Genomic DNA, 16873 nt, shown 5'->3' on the forward strand with positions numbered 1-16873 from the left:
TCGTTGCATCAATCCCCCAAAGGTGTCCCACCATATTTTTTTAACCCAGTATATATATTTCGACGAGTAGCTTTGAACTTTATATTAAAACGGGCCTTAGAACGGGCTTGGTTTTTATCATTTTACATGAAGAGATGAAATCATACTCATCTCTTTTAATAAAAAAAGAAAAAAACAACGTACCTTCTCCGTGTGATTATTCAATTTCTTTCCATTCATGTACCAAGATAACTTGGCCGGTGGCCTCGATCCAACGGTTATACAATTTATATCGTACTTTCGGCCAGCGCTAAGTGGTGTATCGTTGCTCAATATCGTTACGGACATTGGCTTCACTGAAAAATAAGAAACACATAATCCGAAAGTCATTTTAACGTTGATCGTCCAATCGTTGACAGAAACAAAAAAGTACTCGAATGACGCGAGGAACGAATATTTTATTCGCTCTCTCTCTCTCTCTCTCTCTCTCTCTCTCTCTCTCTCTCTCTCTCTCTCTCTCTCTCTCTCTCTCTGTCTGTCTGTCTGTCTGTCTGTCTGTCTGTCTGTCTGTCTGTCTGTCTGTCTGTCTGTCTGTCTGTCTGTCTCTCTCTCTCTCTCTCTCTCTCTCTCTCTCTCTCTCTCTCCTCTCTCTCTCTCTCTCTCTCTCTCTCTGTGTGTGTGTGTGTGTGTGTGTGTGTGTGTGTGTGTGTGTGTGTGTGTGTGTGTGTGTGTGTGTGTGTGTGTGTGTGTGTGTGGTGTGTGTGTGTGTGTGTGTGTGTGTGTGTGTGTGTGTGTGTGTGTGTGTGTGTGTGTGTGTGTGTGTGTGTGTGTGTGTGTGTGTGTACGCTTTCAGGTACACGGGGTGTTAAGAAACAAGTGGGACACCTTTCGAGAATCGAATTCTAGACGACAAATATGAAAATATCGGTTATTTTTCAAATTACGAGCGATTTAATTTTGGCTTGTGGACAAGAACGTGGTGTCATAAATATATTTGTTATTTCGATTAATCAATGATTACACTGTATTTCGTATCAAAGAGTTAATTTTACCGATTACACATCGATAATATCGGGTATTGATGATGTAAATATTTTCTAAAAATTTGCGCACGCTTGAAAAGTGTTCCAAATACTTCTTAACACGGTAATTATTTCGAAATTTGCTCGATAGGGTAGAGCAATATTCTTTTATGCCTACACGTAAGAACGTATTCGATTCCTTTCTTCTCGTCTTATTTTTAAAATTTAAATTTTTAAACTCGATTAAAAAAATCCATTTTCGCAATGTGCAATGTTTTTTTGATCGTACGATCGTTCAACTCGAAGCGTTATTAACGTGGTTTCAACGATATCACTCGTGGACGAAGTGAATCAAATATTAGAACTGAACTTACGATGCATTTCAATGGTAACGGACGCTGAAACAGGTTGACTGATATTGTTGTTGGATGCTTGGCAAATAAATACAGCGTGAAGATCAGCCCTTGAAAGTTGTTTTACTATTAAAGTGTTTCTACGAAGGGATGGGAATTCTCCCGGCTCGTCGGTCGAGTCGAGAAGCATTTCTCCACGCCACCATTTTACTTTCGGTTCTGGCCGACCTGAAAAACAACGTACGTACGTGAAATATATAGAAATGAAACGTTTGAAACGATCGCGGCTTATACTTTTTAATTCACGCGCGTTATATACACGCGAACGCGAAACGACTCGATTTGTAATTCTGATTGGATAATTTCAAGATGAAATTGATACCGTTCCAGATACTTAATATAAAAGATACATATATATATCGTTTACGGTGCTTCGTAAGTGGATGTAATCGGAGATAAAAGGGGTAACGTTACATACACGTATCTATAAACGCGTTCGATAATCGTAATTCGATCAATTTCTTCGCGTTGTCGCGTACATTTCCGCAACGATTATTGTATCTGTCCATTCGCTTTAGACGAAACCTTACGTGAAACTCGATTGTCGATAACGCGACGAGACGATTAAACGAATCGAAGCGAGTGGATTTAAAACGCGTTAGAGTTTGATCAATAAATTAACGAATTAATTTTATCTCTTATATATAAAAGAAGAAGAAAAAAAAACTTTGAAGGAAACTTTGGTAAAACGTATATATACGAGAAAACTCACCCCCTGACACGAGACACTGCAATTTCATATCCTCGTTCTCTTCGTACGGACCTGTTATCGTTTGTACAATCGTTCCATGCTCGTCGATGATATTCGGTTTATGCGGCGGTACTGAAATATATACACACACACACACTGGAATACCAAGCGAGGGATTGATCACATTCATTTTCTTTTCTTTCTTGTTTTTCCACGTGAAAATTTAGATACCTCGCGCGAAAAGTGGCAGATCGAAACTTTTTCCTTTTTTGTTACGCGATACGAACCTATAACCGTCAGATGAATCCTGGAATTTCTGGTTGGGCTCTTGGCAAAATCTACCCGACACCTGTATTCACCCCCGTCCCTTTCTTCGATGTGATTGATGTTTAACGTCGCCGGTTCGGTAACCGTTCTGAAGAAGGCACGATCGTTCAAGTGATTCTTATCGTTCCAGTGCGAATCCTTTTCCGACTGTTTACCCCTCATGTCGTAACTGTAACAATTGAGCGAGAATTTAAATAATAAATCGGAATGAATCGAGTTTATTTAAAGGGGATGAATGTAGAAGCAGATAGGCAAATAATCAGCTTATCGGTGTTATCAATGCTCACCTGTATATAGGCGTGATGTCGCTCTTGTACCAAACCACTAGTATCGCGGAATCATTTTGTCGAGGGGGACGAATGTCGCATGGCAATTCCGCCGTACCTTGAAGAACAGCCCTCGCCGTCACGATCGGCCCTGCAACACCAAATATTATCGTCACGATAACCATCGATCGATTTAATAATTTTAAAGTTTCACTCGCGAAGGAGAGAGATCGAAATGGGAATACGGTGTAATTGTGTTTGTTCGATGATCGAGAACGTGGTTCCATGGATATCTTATATACTACATACTATATATGTATATACACATATATACACACGGACAAAACCAGTGGTTTACCGTTATTCTCGCTAAATATCAAGTTGCGCATTTATAGAGGCATGTTACGTATAGGAGAAGATGGAAGGAAAATAGAGACGGGGGAGAGAGACAAAGGGAAAGAGAGAGATGGGGAAAGAAGATAGAGATTATGCAATTCTGAGTGTTTCTGTTTGTACGTGTTTATACAGTGAGGAGATGGTTCGGCTGCATTCCGACAGCTGCCGTTGTCTCCTGAGAATGCCAAATGGAATGTGAATTCTGTTGGTTAGGCTCGAGCCCGAGGAATACCGGTATCAATGCAAACTACTGCTCACTTGTACGTGAGCATCCAGATGCGTTCATCCGACATCATCTTTCAACCTATTCTACTACGCCACTGTAATGTCTTCACCGATTATACCGATGTGATTTTAAAAGTCTGAAAAAAAAAAATAATAATCTCGAATAATAAAATCGTAAATTTTATAATATCGAATACTAAATATATATTCGAAATTTTTTCTTTTCGTTCCTTATGATTTAAGAACGAAACAATCAGATTTTTGATTACAAGAAGAAGAATTTTATTCTTAACAATTGCCACCAATCTCGCAACCCAATTAAATTACTAGAAGCTTAATGCACTGTTGCTATTGCGTGGTATAAGAGATGAAGAATGTTTGTATCACAGTTGGCCGAAATTAATTTACCATCGTAACGTACAATTAATCTGCGGCAGAAGGGGACACGCGCGCGAGCACCTTCCTTGCCTACTCGATTCCTACGTAATAACTTCTAATCCTCTCTTTCCCTCCTTCTTCCGTATATACCCTCGCATTTCAGCTTCGTCACGAGTGAAAAGGCGCGAACGGAATGGAATGGAACCGAAAAAAAGAGAAAAAAAACTAAAGAAAGAAAGAAAGAAAAACGTAAAAGGACGAAATTTTAAATTAAAAACGATATCGTCGAGAAATAGGAGGAGACACGAGCGTTTTTAAAGAAGATCGCCTGAAGAGAGATACGCCGAAACAAACGAAACGACGCTCCCTCTAATTTTTCTTTATTATTAAACGAAAGATATTTCCGTCCATTATTCTATATCGCGAACAACGGCCAAGAGGGGCACCACCATCGCTCAACTCAGGGCACAGTCAAATTGTCCAACTTTGGCTTTTCCACTCGCGATCATCGAGTTATAAACTAGGTTGAGCGCCCGATCGAGTGCACTCCGAACAAAGATTCTAACAACAAACAATCATCTATCTTCCAAAATTGATAATCTTCACCGGTATGGAATATTCTCTCGACTTTGATTTTCTCCGTTACGAAAACTTCGTGCGCGACTACCAATTCTCTCTCTTTCTCTCTCTCTCTCGAAGGCGGAATACAATTTATCGATTATTTTTTTACTTGTTCAAAGGGCCGAATGCTCGGTCGTAAAGTCGCTCATTCCGATAACAATGACGTATATAACTGACCGCACATTGTCGATACGATAGTGGTAGTAATAGGTGAACGTACTATGTACAACATATGTATCGTGTTGCAAAGCCACATGTACGGTCTTTCACGTGCTCGTGCAGGTGCGAGTAATAAGCCCAGCTGGACACATTCCGCAATCTCTCGTACAATCTCTTATCATCAACGTAAATTATCATACGACGTATCAGGGAACGTTCGATTTTTAAACCGATTCCAATAGGAGAGCGCGATCTGAAACTTGCTTTTTAACCAGCGAACGTTATCTTGGGAAAAAAAAAGAGGAAAAACTGTCGCGTCGCGTGCGAGTCGCCCTCTATATTCTAGACTCGCGACTAGGCGACGAATCGTCTCTATATTTCCGTTCATCGGTCGAACAGAGGCAAAGAGACGAGGATCCACGCCGTTCGAGGATAACTAATAACGATAATAGTTGGGTTGAGAATCGTAAATATCCAGAAGAAGAGTCGTAATCACGTCCGTAATAACCACTGTCGTTCAAATATTTCGATAAACATTTTGTTTAAACATTATGTTTTAGATCGAGGATAATGCAACCGTCGATAAAAAACAACTTCTTTGACCTCGTTCGTGCTCGTACGGCGTTACACCCAACACTTCCATCACCGTGTTTCATTGTCGGCCACAAATTTTTTATTTTCGTTTTACGTGCCTATTAGGACTTTCTCCGTAAAAAAAAAAAAAAAAAAAAAAACTACTCGCTACTTTTTACTACAACCGGATATATATAAATATACACTCGAATAAATTTTTCTTTTATCTCTTGGCCGGGACCGAGAAGAAAGAACCGCGGGATAAAAGGATTATCAATGAGATGCATGGACGGGTTTTGAAGTGCTCGATGTACACGTACCGTACACGTTGAGAACGAAACTTAACAAAGTTTCATTTGCCGAGAAATGGAAGGGAGGGGGATTCGGAATAGCCCGGAGACGGGAGGAAGGAGTAACGGGGGGAGGGGAGGGAAAAAAATATATCACGAGGAACGACGCAATAACCATATATAAATGCGGAAAATGTAATATCTACGCAAGAACAACAGAGCGTGTTAGCTCGGTATGTAAACCGTTAGCTCCACTAGAGTATACGCTAACAGAGACGACGAGAAGGTAATACGTATCGCACTCGTGCACCGTACAATCGTGCTACAAATATACGCATACCACAACGAATTATGGGAAACACAACACGCAAAGTACATAATGACGACCCTATATTAACGGATGAAACGATCGACAAACAGATCGGATGTCGTTGCTAATGGACAAAGTAAATAATTTTTTTTAAAAAGGGAAGAAAAAAATCACGCGAAACGACCATAAGAGATATTATATATACGAAATAATTTTTACGTATGTATATATATATATATTTATTTTCCACGTGTATCGTACGATCTTTTTTTTGAATTAATTTATTCCACGTCATACACGTCGGTCAATAGGCGTCCTTCACATTCTCTCGGGTTAAACGAACCGAAATGAGAAAAGTTTTCACAGCGCAATATGCGATGCATTCAACCATTTCCGCTTCTTATTTTTCTTTTGTACCGGTACTAATGTTCCGAAAGAGTACGAGGGAAATAATAAAAGGGATGAACCGAGATAGGATTTCTCGGAGAAAATACCGGAAAACAAAGATCCGACCGACGGTTCGAAAAAGTTAAATTATAATTATTGCCGAATCGAAAAGGAAAAAAAAAGAACTTCGAATACTTCGAATATCTTTTCACGACGTTCGATCGAATCGTGATCACTATCGATCGTCCTACACCTTCTCTCGCGAATAATTAAAATGCACGTATTCTGGAAACGCGTTATCGCAATTATCCGATCGCTCGAAAAGATAAAGTCGTACAGTTTTTAAAACGTCGTCGGAGATTCTTTGAGATATTACGCGTGAAAAGTGGCACAAGTGGAATATATAAATCATCGTTTTAGCTCTAACTATTATAAAAATTAGATTTCATTTAATTACAAATGATAGTAAAATTGGATATATGGAATAATTAAATATTAGTGTTAAGAATGTATATAATTGATATTTATTATAAAATATGAAATTAAAATTTTGAATATTAAATTTATTTAAGAATCTAATTAATAAAAAATAATTTAATGAATATAAAATAATTATAGCAATAAATATATTTTTATTTAAATCTAAAATAAAAATAAAATAAAATGAATTAAAAATTGTTGAACATGCTAGTAATTTTTTTAAAGTATAAAATTTATTAGCATAAAATGAAATATATAATCTATTTGCAATTAAAAAGTATAATGTTCATGAATTAATTTTAGTTATTGAAACTATTATATAAATTGGAATAAATTTAATTAATGTTGATATTAAAAAAATTTGTTTTCAATTTATTTCATAAGAATAAATTATTCAAAAATGAAAAGGAAAAGTTCCAATTTTTAGAAAAAATATAATTTGAACTATAAAATTAAAAATATCTGTTTTAGCAAATCTAATTGATGATAAATATACAATAATTATAAAGAATAAAAAAATTCTTGAAATTACTGATACTGAATAATAAATTAATCTTGGAATTTTATTTGTAGATTTACGCGAAATAGATGGTTCAAGCAATAATAAAAATATGCCTCTTTTGGTAGTGGCGCGAAATCGTTCGTGCATTCTCTCTCTCTCTCTTTCCCATTTTAACCGTATCCTTTCTTTTTATTCTTGACCCGCAATCTCTTACCCCAGTCCCTTTAAATTCCAGTTAATATTAGATGAGAGCTACCGGATTAAAAATGGGTATTCTTCGCGGCAACCCCCCCAACTTTCCACCACCCAAGCGGTAACTGTGATATTTTTCCTCTTCCCCAACCCCCTCCCCCTTTCATTCCAACCAACGAATTTTCAAACTTTGTTTTCCCCATGCAAATGTCCTACTCTCGTTTTGCTCGAATACCAATTTTCCGAAAATCCGCCATAACATTTTCATCGATCATTCCTTCTCCCTCTACTTTTCTTCCCTGGATATAACTTGGACGCAACTCTTCATGATTCATCCAAACTCTTCGTTTCAAAATTATGCAATTACGTTTCCCTTAAAAATTATTTCAAAGATGGAATAGAAATTTGAGAAAAGAAATAATTTCGAGGAAGAAATTCAAAAGAAACTTTTCGTAGAAATTACAATTTTCTTTCTTCCCCCTCAAAAACAGACGTAAACGGAAGAAAATATTGCGAGAGTCGACGACAAAGTTGTTGCGAGTCAGGATGAATAAGAATCGATCGAATTTCTGTTGATAAAGCTTGGCCAACTTCAGCTCGAATAATAGTAACTAAAGGTAGACGCAACTCTCTCTCTCGCCTCCGATTTTCCTTAACTGTCCGTCCGTCTCTTTCTCTTCCGCTGATTCGACCAGTAACTTCTGGACTAACCGGATTAACTAACCTCCTCCGACAACGGAAACGATTCTGTTCTCTCCGCCGTCGTAACTCGTTCATTTCGAGTTTATCCCCCGAGATGGCGTTATGATAAGAAACGTTTCGTTTCATTGGATCTCTCGTTGATGTACAACAACCGTTGTTGTACAGCGCGTCTTACGCGTCCTCTCTCGATTCTTTCTCGCGATAACTGGAGGCGAAATATGAAAGGAGAGAGAGGAAAAAAATATTGTTACCTCGAAATACCTGGAAGGACGACGCGGTTATAGTTATGCGACGTTTCATCGCGTTCACGGGCTCCGAGTTTCCATTTATCTCGGGGATCCGTTCCCGGAGGAGCCGTCAACGTCGTCACGAAGATCTTTCTCGAATTATTGCCCGAGACCTGGATGTACTCTCGCAAGGATTGACCGCGTTAGGACCGGTTCGATCAAATATAAATCGCGAATCCTGGCTTAGCCATTCTTCGATACCCGACTCGATATCCCAGTTTACAGTCCTCGCGTAACGGCTTCGCGATAGATCTTCGAATTCACCACGTTATATATACACATTTCACATTTTTTCGAGATCGAACAGGAGGGAAACAATTTTTTTCCTTTCTCTCTCTCTCCTCGCGAAATCTCCTCTTTACGCGTAAACTACACTTTCGCGTTGCGTTATTATCCGTACGAGTTGACCACCAGAAGTGCTATTTAAAAAAATTTAATTTCAAAGGTTACCGCGGAGGTTTAAATTTAATTTTCGGTAAATCGGATTTTTTTCACTCGGGGAAATGAGTTCGCTTGTTCATCCAGCATCCAATTTAGGAGCGCAAAAAAAAATGAAAAACTAAACGATATTTTTCTTCCCTTCCGCTAGGAAACTTTGTTTCGTCAGACTTACCATTATCTACCATTGTTCTCTGCCCACCGAGTTGCGTCGTATATTTATTCCCATTTATCTCGACAAATAGTATTTTATATATATATATATATATATATATATATATATATACACACGTATATTCGTCGAGACTATTATATATAATTTAAGGATTGGAATAAATAGAGAATTGGAAAGAAGAGGGAAGGAGATTCGTTAATCTCTGTAATGAAAATTCAACGACACCCCTCGGTTGATATTGACATTGATTCCGTGTTGAGAGGGAAGAAAAAGAAAGGAGAAAGAAACGGAGAATAATATCGAGCTCCACGAATATCTATACAACGTCAAATGTCAAATTAAACTGACAAATTATCGTGCCGAATGCGCAAATACAATGTGCAACATTTTGCGCAAATATTTTCTCTATAAAGTATTCGTATTTATATGGGATAAAATTCCAATATCCGGATTCAGGAATAATGCTTGCATCATTGCATGTCAATATTGCTTGTGTTGCAGAAATATCCGCATTACAGGTGTACCGTGGAGAGAGAGAGAGAGATTCGCATCAACCAACCAGTATTTACATTATCTATAATAGAAAAACTTTGTATATATATATTATTATTATTATTACACGTAATCGAAACACGTAAATATTGAAATTTCAATTAAAAAATGAACTGAACTCTTCTCCTCTCCAGATGAATAATAAGACAAAAAAAAAAAAAGAGAGAAAAAAATGAAATGTCTATAACTTATATATCCATGCACGAATAGGAATGGTATATATGGATGCACGAATTCAGACACGCGCATCTAACACGGGTACTTTTCGGACTCGAACAAGTCGATTAGCATAGAGATTGAGTCGTGGCTGTTTATGCAAATGTGGGTACGGTAGTAAAGGTAGTAGCGGTAATTGACGTCTACGTCGTCAACGGCGATGACGTCATTTCGACCTAAGAAAATCCGGAATCGATTTTCAGTCTGCCCTTCTTCCTTCCTCCTTCTTCCTCGAAAAATGAGAATTCGATCTCCTCCCTGCTATTGCATATTTATTACTGTTATTATTATTATTTTAATCCGTTCACGTCGCGTGGACAAGAGACGAGATTTATTTTTGAAGGAACAAGGAAGATAAGAAAGGAAGGAAGGAAAAATTGAAGAAATTTGGATCGGAAGTTGCTTATAAATCGGTCATAAATCGGTGGCTGTATAACGAATTTGGTTTGTCGAGATGTAGTACGCGAGCGGGGTGTATTCGCGGGCAGAGATCGGCAGAGGACAACGTCAACGCCATTAACATCGACATTAGCATTAGCATTAGCATTAACGCCAGTGCTGGCAGGAACGTCGTCCCCGGCTTGTCCTCCCTGTCCGCCCGTTGCCACCTACATGCACCCATGCAAAACCGTTCGTTCCTCGTTTAGGCGGATCTTCTCTGATTTACACCCAACACGTCTAATATCGTGTCTCGACAAACCGTGTACACTCGAGCCGATCGCTATCGCCATTTCAGATCGAAGGATATTTTAGACTTTTCTAATTCTAAAAGTGCTTGGAGAATTTTCGAAATCGATGGAGTATAAATAATAATATTTCGAGGGGAGAATTACGGGAAAGAAAGAGTGGAAGGTTTTATCGTCCGATAAACGTGCGCGGCAACAGTGGAAAACGGGCGAAATAACAATTACGTTTCACGCGGTTGACGGAAAATAAAAGTTAAAGTTTATAACGCGAAAGGGGGAAAGATAAACGAAAATAAAATCATTTTACATTTTCATCTTTCTAAGTTGATGTATTTTTAAAATTTAAAACGTTATTGTCCCTTTTAAAAAAAAAACGATGTCGTTATTATTATCTCATCTCAAACGGTTAATAGAATAATTACGAGTAAATTTCCACGGTGCGTCGCAAAATTACATTTTTCCCTGCCCCCCCCCCCCCTCTATTTAATATTTATTTATTTCTTACGTTTGTTTATCCCGTCGTTTTATTTTTTTTTATCATCGTATTTACCTATTCCATACCTTTTATTTATATTTTATTCATTGAAATTATTTCAGATTTTTATTCAATTATTGTATGTACAACAACGCAAAATCAATAGAAAGGTATAAAATTTTAAACGTTTCCATATCAAGTTGGCGATAAAATTTGTGTTCGATAATATCTATAAAAACAAAAAGAAATAATAATAATAATTTCCACGCTTATATATATATAATGTAATATATAGCATTACGTATTGCGCAACAATATCGAAATTCAATTCGATCCATTGTTCGCTTATATTCCCGACCAATAATTTATTTCCATATATTACAGCGTTAAAAACAAATATTTATATTTATACGCGTGTATGCACCGAGGACAGACGGCAACTAGCGAGGCGAGACCTATATCCGTGTACGAAGATAAGAATACGAAAATAAAATATATATATATAATACGTATATCTATAGAATATAGAAGAATAAGAAAATAAAGATATTATGAAGTAATATTATGAAAAATCTGTATATTTCCCATGAATATCTGATTTTTCAAACGATACATCTATTTAATTTAACCGAAGATAGGTCAGAGCACAGTCTTTTTCTATTCTCCTTCCCAGTATTTATCTTTTCTTTAAAAGGACTAGCAGATTCGACCTAGTAGCGCGATCTAGCGGGATTCTATCGTATTCGTACAACGGCCGGTATTCTTATATTCCTGAATTTAGAAAGTTCATCGGAGACGAGATTTTCTTTTCTCTCGGTAATAAACGATAATCAATAATTGTCGTTCTTGCGATAGAACGTATTTACTTTTTTCACCCTAGTGAAAAAGTACCCTATTTTCTTTTAAAACAGATCGCTTTGAATTTTCAACGATAATTAATATTTTTCTTTTTATCATTACACGTTGCTATTTATCGGTCAACTTTGTTATTAAAAACTTGATAAATGAAGAGAATAGATAGATCTGTTTCGTTTATAAAAAATATATATATGTTTATATACACACGAGAAAAGAAAAAGAGAGGAAAATATCTCGAATCATCGATCGCAAGAAATTATTAATATTAAATTGCGATTTTTACGATATTTTTGTATAATCGCGATATCGTGGCGCAGGCATGGCGCAAAATCGAAGTGACACCCACGAAAATGGGCAATAAATTTCATACGAGTGTCGCATGGTGCGGCACAGTAGAGGTGTAAAACGGTGATTTATTTACAATGCGAACTAATTGATTTACAATCGGAGCGACGAACGTGCAGCCATTGGCATCCTACAACCGCAATACTCGCACTTCCTACTCCATCTTTCCATTCTTTCTTTCAGATTTCATCTATTCCTCCTTCCTTTATTTATACTTTGCACTGCTCCCAGTACAGATGTAATATTTATTCGGAAACAAACGTCGCTCGCCTTCGATCGAACGGTATTAAAATTGAAAAAATTTTAAATCGCTGCAACTTGGAGACGGTGAGTCTCGTTCGGTCGAGGGAACGACGATAGGAATCGCGGACTCTTCCCCTTTAAAATCCTTCTTCATTCATCCCGATACGAGTTCGGGTTGGCGAGATATCGCGGTGCAAAGAGAAAGGTAATTTTTGATCTCTCGCTCGCATCTGCCGTCGTCTCTCGACCGTCGGCTCTCTTTCCAAACTCGAGACGACGAGTGACAGCCGCGCGATTCTTGCGCGGGGGGGGGGTGTAGTATGGGAATTCTAGGAAACGTGTAGCATGCATTTCGAAGGAAAAAAATGTGGGTTAGCGGGTCGCGAGTCCATTCATAATCTCCGCGTCGCGTTAAGAGTTATGGACACTTTTTGAATCCTTATATCTCGGCAACGGATCGAGATATCGGGATAAAACAAAAAGCAACTTCAATGGAACGGATTCCTCTATTTTTCCAACGGGTTTTTGTTATTACAATTCTCCCTCGCGTTTCTCTTCTCTCGTGAAAAATCAAACTTTCGCTCGTGACTTTGCGTGTTGCGATACGAAAAAAAAAAAAAAAAAAAAGGGAGAAAAATGTACAAAGATTTAAATTTATTTATCTTTGCTACTTGCTTATCTATCAGAAGCACAATACGTACACACGCCATCCATATTCGTATAATAATTTCAAAAGTTGAGAATAATTTTTGTCGTTCAACGCGATCTCGTTGTCGCCAAGCGTGAATAGTAATTTTTTTTAAACACTCTGCTAATAACACTTTTTCACACCTATCTTTATTTTTTATTTATTTTTATTTTTTTTTTTCATAGTTAGCTCTATTCTCGCAGTTTTGAAATTTCGCGTAAATCGTAAAAGTGATACGCGTGTATGGTTTTTGTTTCTAGATCGCGTGTTGAATATCGACGAAACCGTAAAAGCCGCTTTCATTGAGATCGCGCAAAATAAAAAAAGGAAAAGAGGAAAAAAAAAAAGAAGGAAGAAATATCAGATGCCACCGCAAATATACCGATGCTTAAACGAAGAAATTTTGGGAACGTGATTCCATTAAAAAAAAAAAAAGAAATTGAATCGAGGATAAAAATAACATCAAGAATCTTAATAATTAATCCCGATATGCATTTATCGAAAATTATTAAATTTCGTGCTTTTTCTTTTTTTACACTATCTATATCTGTGAACACGTGGCACGATCAATGCGCGACCTCGATTCTTTCCTTTTTCATAATTACATAACCATATATATATATAACCTATTATTTCGGTAATGCGCAAACACGACGTGCAAATAAGCGATATCGTTGTATAAATATACAACGCGATAATTCGAGGAGATAAATTTCTTAAAAAAAAAAAAAAAACAAATAAAACTTTCTCTCTCAAAAGGTGTTCGAAACGGGAGTGAATCAAAGTGGAAAGATTAAGCGCTAGATGAAGCTTAGGCGGGTATAAACAAGGAGGGAGAAGAAACGTGGGTATTAGTCGGAGTTAATACGGTCTGAGAATAGCGTCACAGGCTTGCGGCGATTTACAAGGATCCGCGGATCTTAGCGGACAATCGTGGCAACGTTTCCCTAATACTCCATATATCTCGATTACTTCGCTGCCCGACGGGGGACAAACATAAGACATTTCCCTTCCTTCGGTTAAGTTTACATTGTTGTTAACTAAATCTGCAACCTAAGCCCGGGGAACGACTTGGCCGGGAAGGAAATATCCCCCGCGATATTTGTACGATAGTTTCCAAAGTTACAGCTCGCTCCTCCAACTCACGGAGATTATACACGCGATTACGCGTATCCTTCGACTTCCTCCTTCCCATTATTTTTTCGATCAATTTTCGACGCAGCGCTCGGATATCGAACAACGGTTATAAATTAATTACCCAACGGCGAAGAGAGAGAGAGAGAGAGAAGGATTGGAAAAGTTGGAGCGGAGGTGAATTACGACGGAAAGGTAGTAAATCAGAGAAATCAATTGTGGAAGCGGGCGTGTTCGACCGGTCGATGTACGATCAGCCGTAAAACCTTGCCTGGTGGCCAGGACAAAAGAATGAGAAGGGGGAGGGAGGGAGGGTTGGCGACACAGGGATAGCGGGAAAAGAGGTTGTTCGGTGGAGACACGGGAAAACAGGGAAACCGAAATGCTGGAGGAGGCGAAACGTTGAGAAGGGAGAGAAGATTGAAGGGAGAAAAGGAAGGAGATGGATGGAAGGTGGCACGCGAAGAAATTTGGTCGTTGAAAAATCAAAGATCGGCCACGTGGTACACGGGAGAGCGCACGAGTTCTTTAAAGGGAAGAAAGAGGTAAAAGGCGAAAAGCGAAAGACTTGACCGGTCGGTGGATTGGTCGGTCGATTGATCTCTTTTACTTTTTAGCCAAGCACAATGACCGGTTGGCTATTTGGCGATTCTTCGACCGTGCCGCCACTTTATCCCCCTCCTTCCCTTCTCCTCCCGTCAGCTTCAACCTCTTTCGACGAGTACGTACACCACCGCCGCATAACTCGAGACGAAAACGATCGATCCCTCTCCCAGCGTAAATATAATTGCGATGTGTCTTTTCGAGAGATATTTCTCACTTTCTTTCTTTCTTTCTTTCTCTCTTTTCTTGTACTCGACTCATTAGAAAAAAGGAGGGATCTTTAACGTACGTAAACGTTAACACGTACGTGTTTAACCGTTTAAGTGAAATCAGTTTAGCTCTCGCTGTAGGGGAGGTCGCTCGCATACATCACTAATTTTTTATTTGTCTTCGCGTTAAATAAAGTTCAAATTATAATTATTATACTTTTTGAATCCATAATAATGTCGGAATACGAAAATAAGTTTTTTTTAGAGACAAAGGTAAATGGCATCAACGCGACAAAAATTTCTTTGGCATTTTTAATCAGATATGGGTAAAGATCAATGGAATTAAAACGGTTAATAAAGAGATAGGAGACACGGCTGGAGGGGATGGAAAAACATATATTTGCTTGGAGGAGAGAGAGAGAAAGGGGGAAGCATGAATCTCGAGGCGACACATGAATCCCGGAAGGTGGGGTTGATGCAGGTTCCTACGTACTAAATGCCTAGTTGATCCGGTTTTGCGTGGTTTATGGAGCGCGGGACCGTGCATCACTGGACGTAGGGAGGAACGTGAGGCGCCATATTTCCAACGGATGTGGAACGATCGTGACTTCGTATCGCGAATGAAATCACGTAGCCCGACCGTTTAACACGGAAACGTATTCTACGTAAACGATTCCGTCTGCCTGCGCGAATACGCGCGTCCGTCCCCTTCTCTCGAGGAAGGGGAGTTATTTCTACGAATGCGTACACGTGTAAATTCAATGACTACGTTTAGCCCACACGCGCGACGACGAACGACAGAAACGCGTGGTCGCAAACTACGAATCTGTATACGAGCTTTACACGCGCATTCTCGATTGTCGCGCGTACACGCGTGAAATTACGCGCGTGTCGTACGAAATCGGACAAGACGTCGTTCGATTTATGCGACGTCCATCAAAAAAAAGAAAAGAATATTCAATACAATTATCTGGAAAATAACAGCGAGATTTAGGTATCGAAGTTCCAAAGTTTGAGAAATAATTATTTTCGATCGAAATTTCGGATTCGATCTTCGGACGACACGCGAATATGAAAAAAGGACAATCGATGATCGGAATTCAATTATCTGGAAAAGGCGTATAGCAGTGAGATTTGAATTTAGGTAACGAAATTTTAAAGTTTGTCGAGAGTAAGATTTTTGGACGTTCGGAATACGAGAAAAGAACATTCGATGATTGGAACGATTATCTGGAAAACGCGTATAGCAGATTTAGATTTAGATATCGAAATTTCAAAGTTTGTCGAGAAATAATTATTTTCGATTTTCGGTGATACGCGAATATGAGAAAAGAATATTCGATGGGACAGAATTATATGGAAAACGTATGACAGCGAGATTTAGATATTGAAGTTCCAAAGTTTTTTGGGAAATAATTATTTTTGATCGAAATTTCGGATTCGATCTTCGAACGATACGCGAATATGAAAAAAAAACATTCGATGACTGAAACGATTATTTGGAAAACGCGTATAATAGCGAAATTTGGATTCAGATATCGAAGTTTCAAAATTTGTCGAGAATAAGACTTTTGGACGTTCGGAATACGAGAAAAGAACATTTAATGACTGAAATGATTATCTGAAAAACGCGTATAAGAGCGAAATTTGGATTTAAATATCGAAATTTTAAAATTTGTCGAAAGTAAGACTTTTGGACGTTCGAAATATGAGAAAAGAACATTCGATGACTGGAACGATTATCTGGAAAACGCGTATAGCAGATTTAGATTTAGATTTACCGAAATTTCAAAGTTTGTCGAGACTAAGACTTTTGGACGTTCGGAGAAGAACAAGTTCGACGATGAAATAATTATTCTCGATCGAAATTTCGGATTCGATCTTCGGGCGATATAAAGAAAGAACATTCGATGGAACACAATTATCTGGAAAACGCGTATTTGGATTTAGATATCGAAATTTTAAAGTTTGTAGAGAGTAAAGATATTCGGAATACGAGAAAAGAATATTCGATGATTGGAACGATTATCTGGAAAACGCGTATAGAAGAT

General features: G+C 38.1%; 1 protein-coding gene across 9 annotated transcripts in view; it reads right to left on the minus strand.

The window, feature by feature from the left end:
* Positions 1 to 16873, minus strand: part of LOC410573 (nephrin) — a 61758-nt gene that overhangs the window by 6575 nt on the left and 38310 nt on the right. For 5 of the 9 annotated variants that reach the window (XM_394052.7, XM_006563689.3, XM_016916833.2 and 2 more), the window contains 5 exons: positions 2720 to 2849; positions 2393 to 2601; positions 2127 to 2237; positions 1376 to 1582; positions 184 to 335 (listed from right to left, as the gene is read on the minus strand). In XM_394052.7, the coding sequence (XP_394052.4) occupies positions 184 to 335; positions 1376 to 1582; positions 2127 to 2237; positions 2393 to 2601; positions 2720 to 2849 (809 nt within the window). Of the gene's footprint in view, positions 1 to 183; positions 336 to 1375; positions 1583 to 2126; positions 2238 to 2392; positions 2602 to 2719; positions 2850 to 3214; positions 3234 to 3352; positions 3396 to 4427; positions 4448 to 4538; positions 4756 to 16873 lie in introns of those variants that run through there. The other 4 variants (XM_006563691.3, XM_026445417.1, XM_006563690.3 and 1 more) reach the window with 4 other exon arrangements.

This window comes from Apis mellifera, linkage group LG15, assembly GCF_003254395.2.
Source record: "Apis mellifera strain DH4 linkage group LG15, Amel_HAv3.1, whole genome shotgun sequence".
Taxonomy (NCBI): Eukaryota; Metazoa; Arthropoda; class Insecta; order Hymenoptera; family Apidae; genus Apis; species Apis mellifera.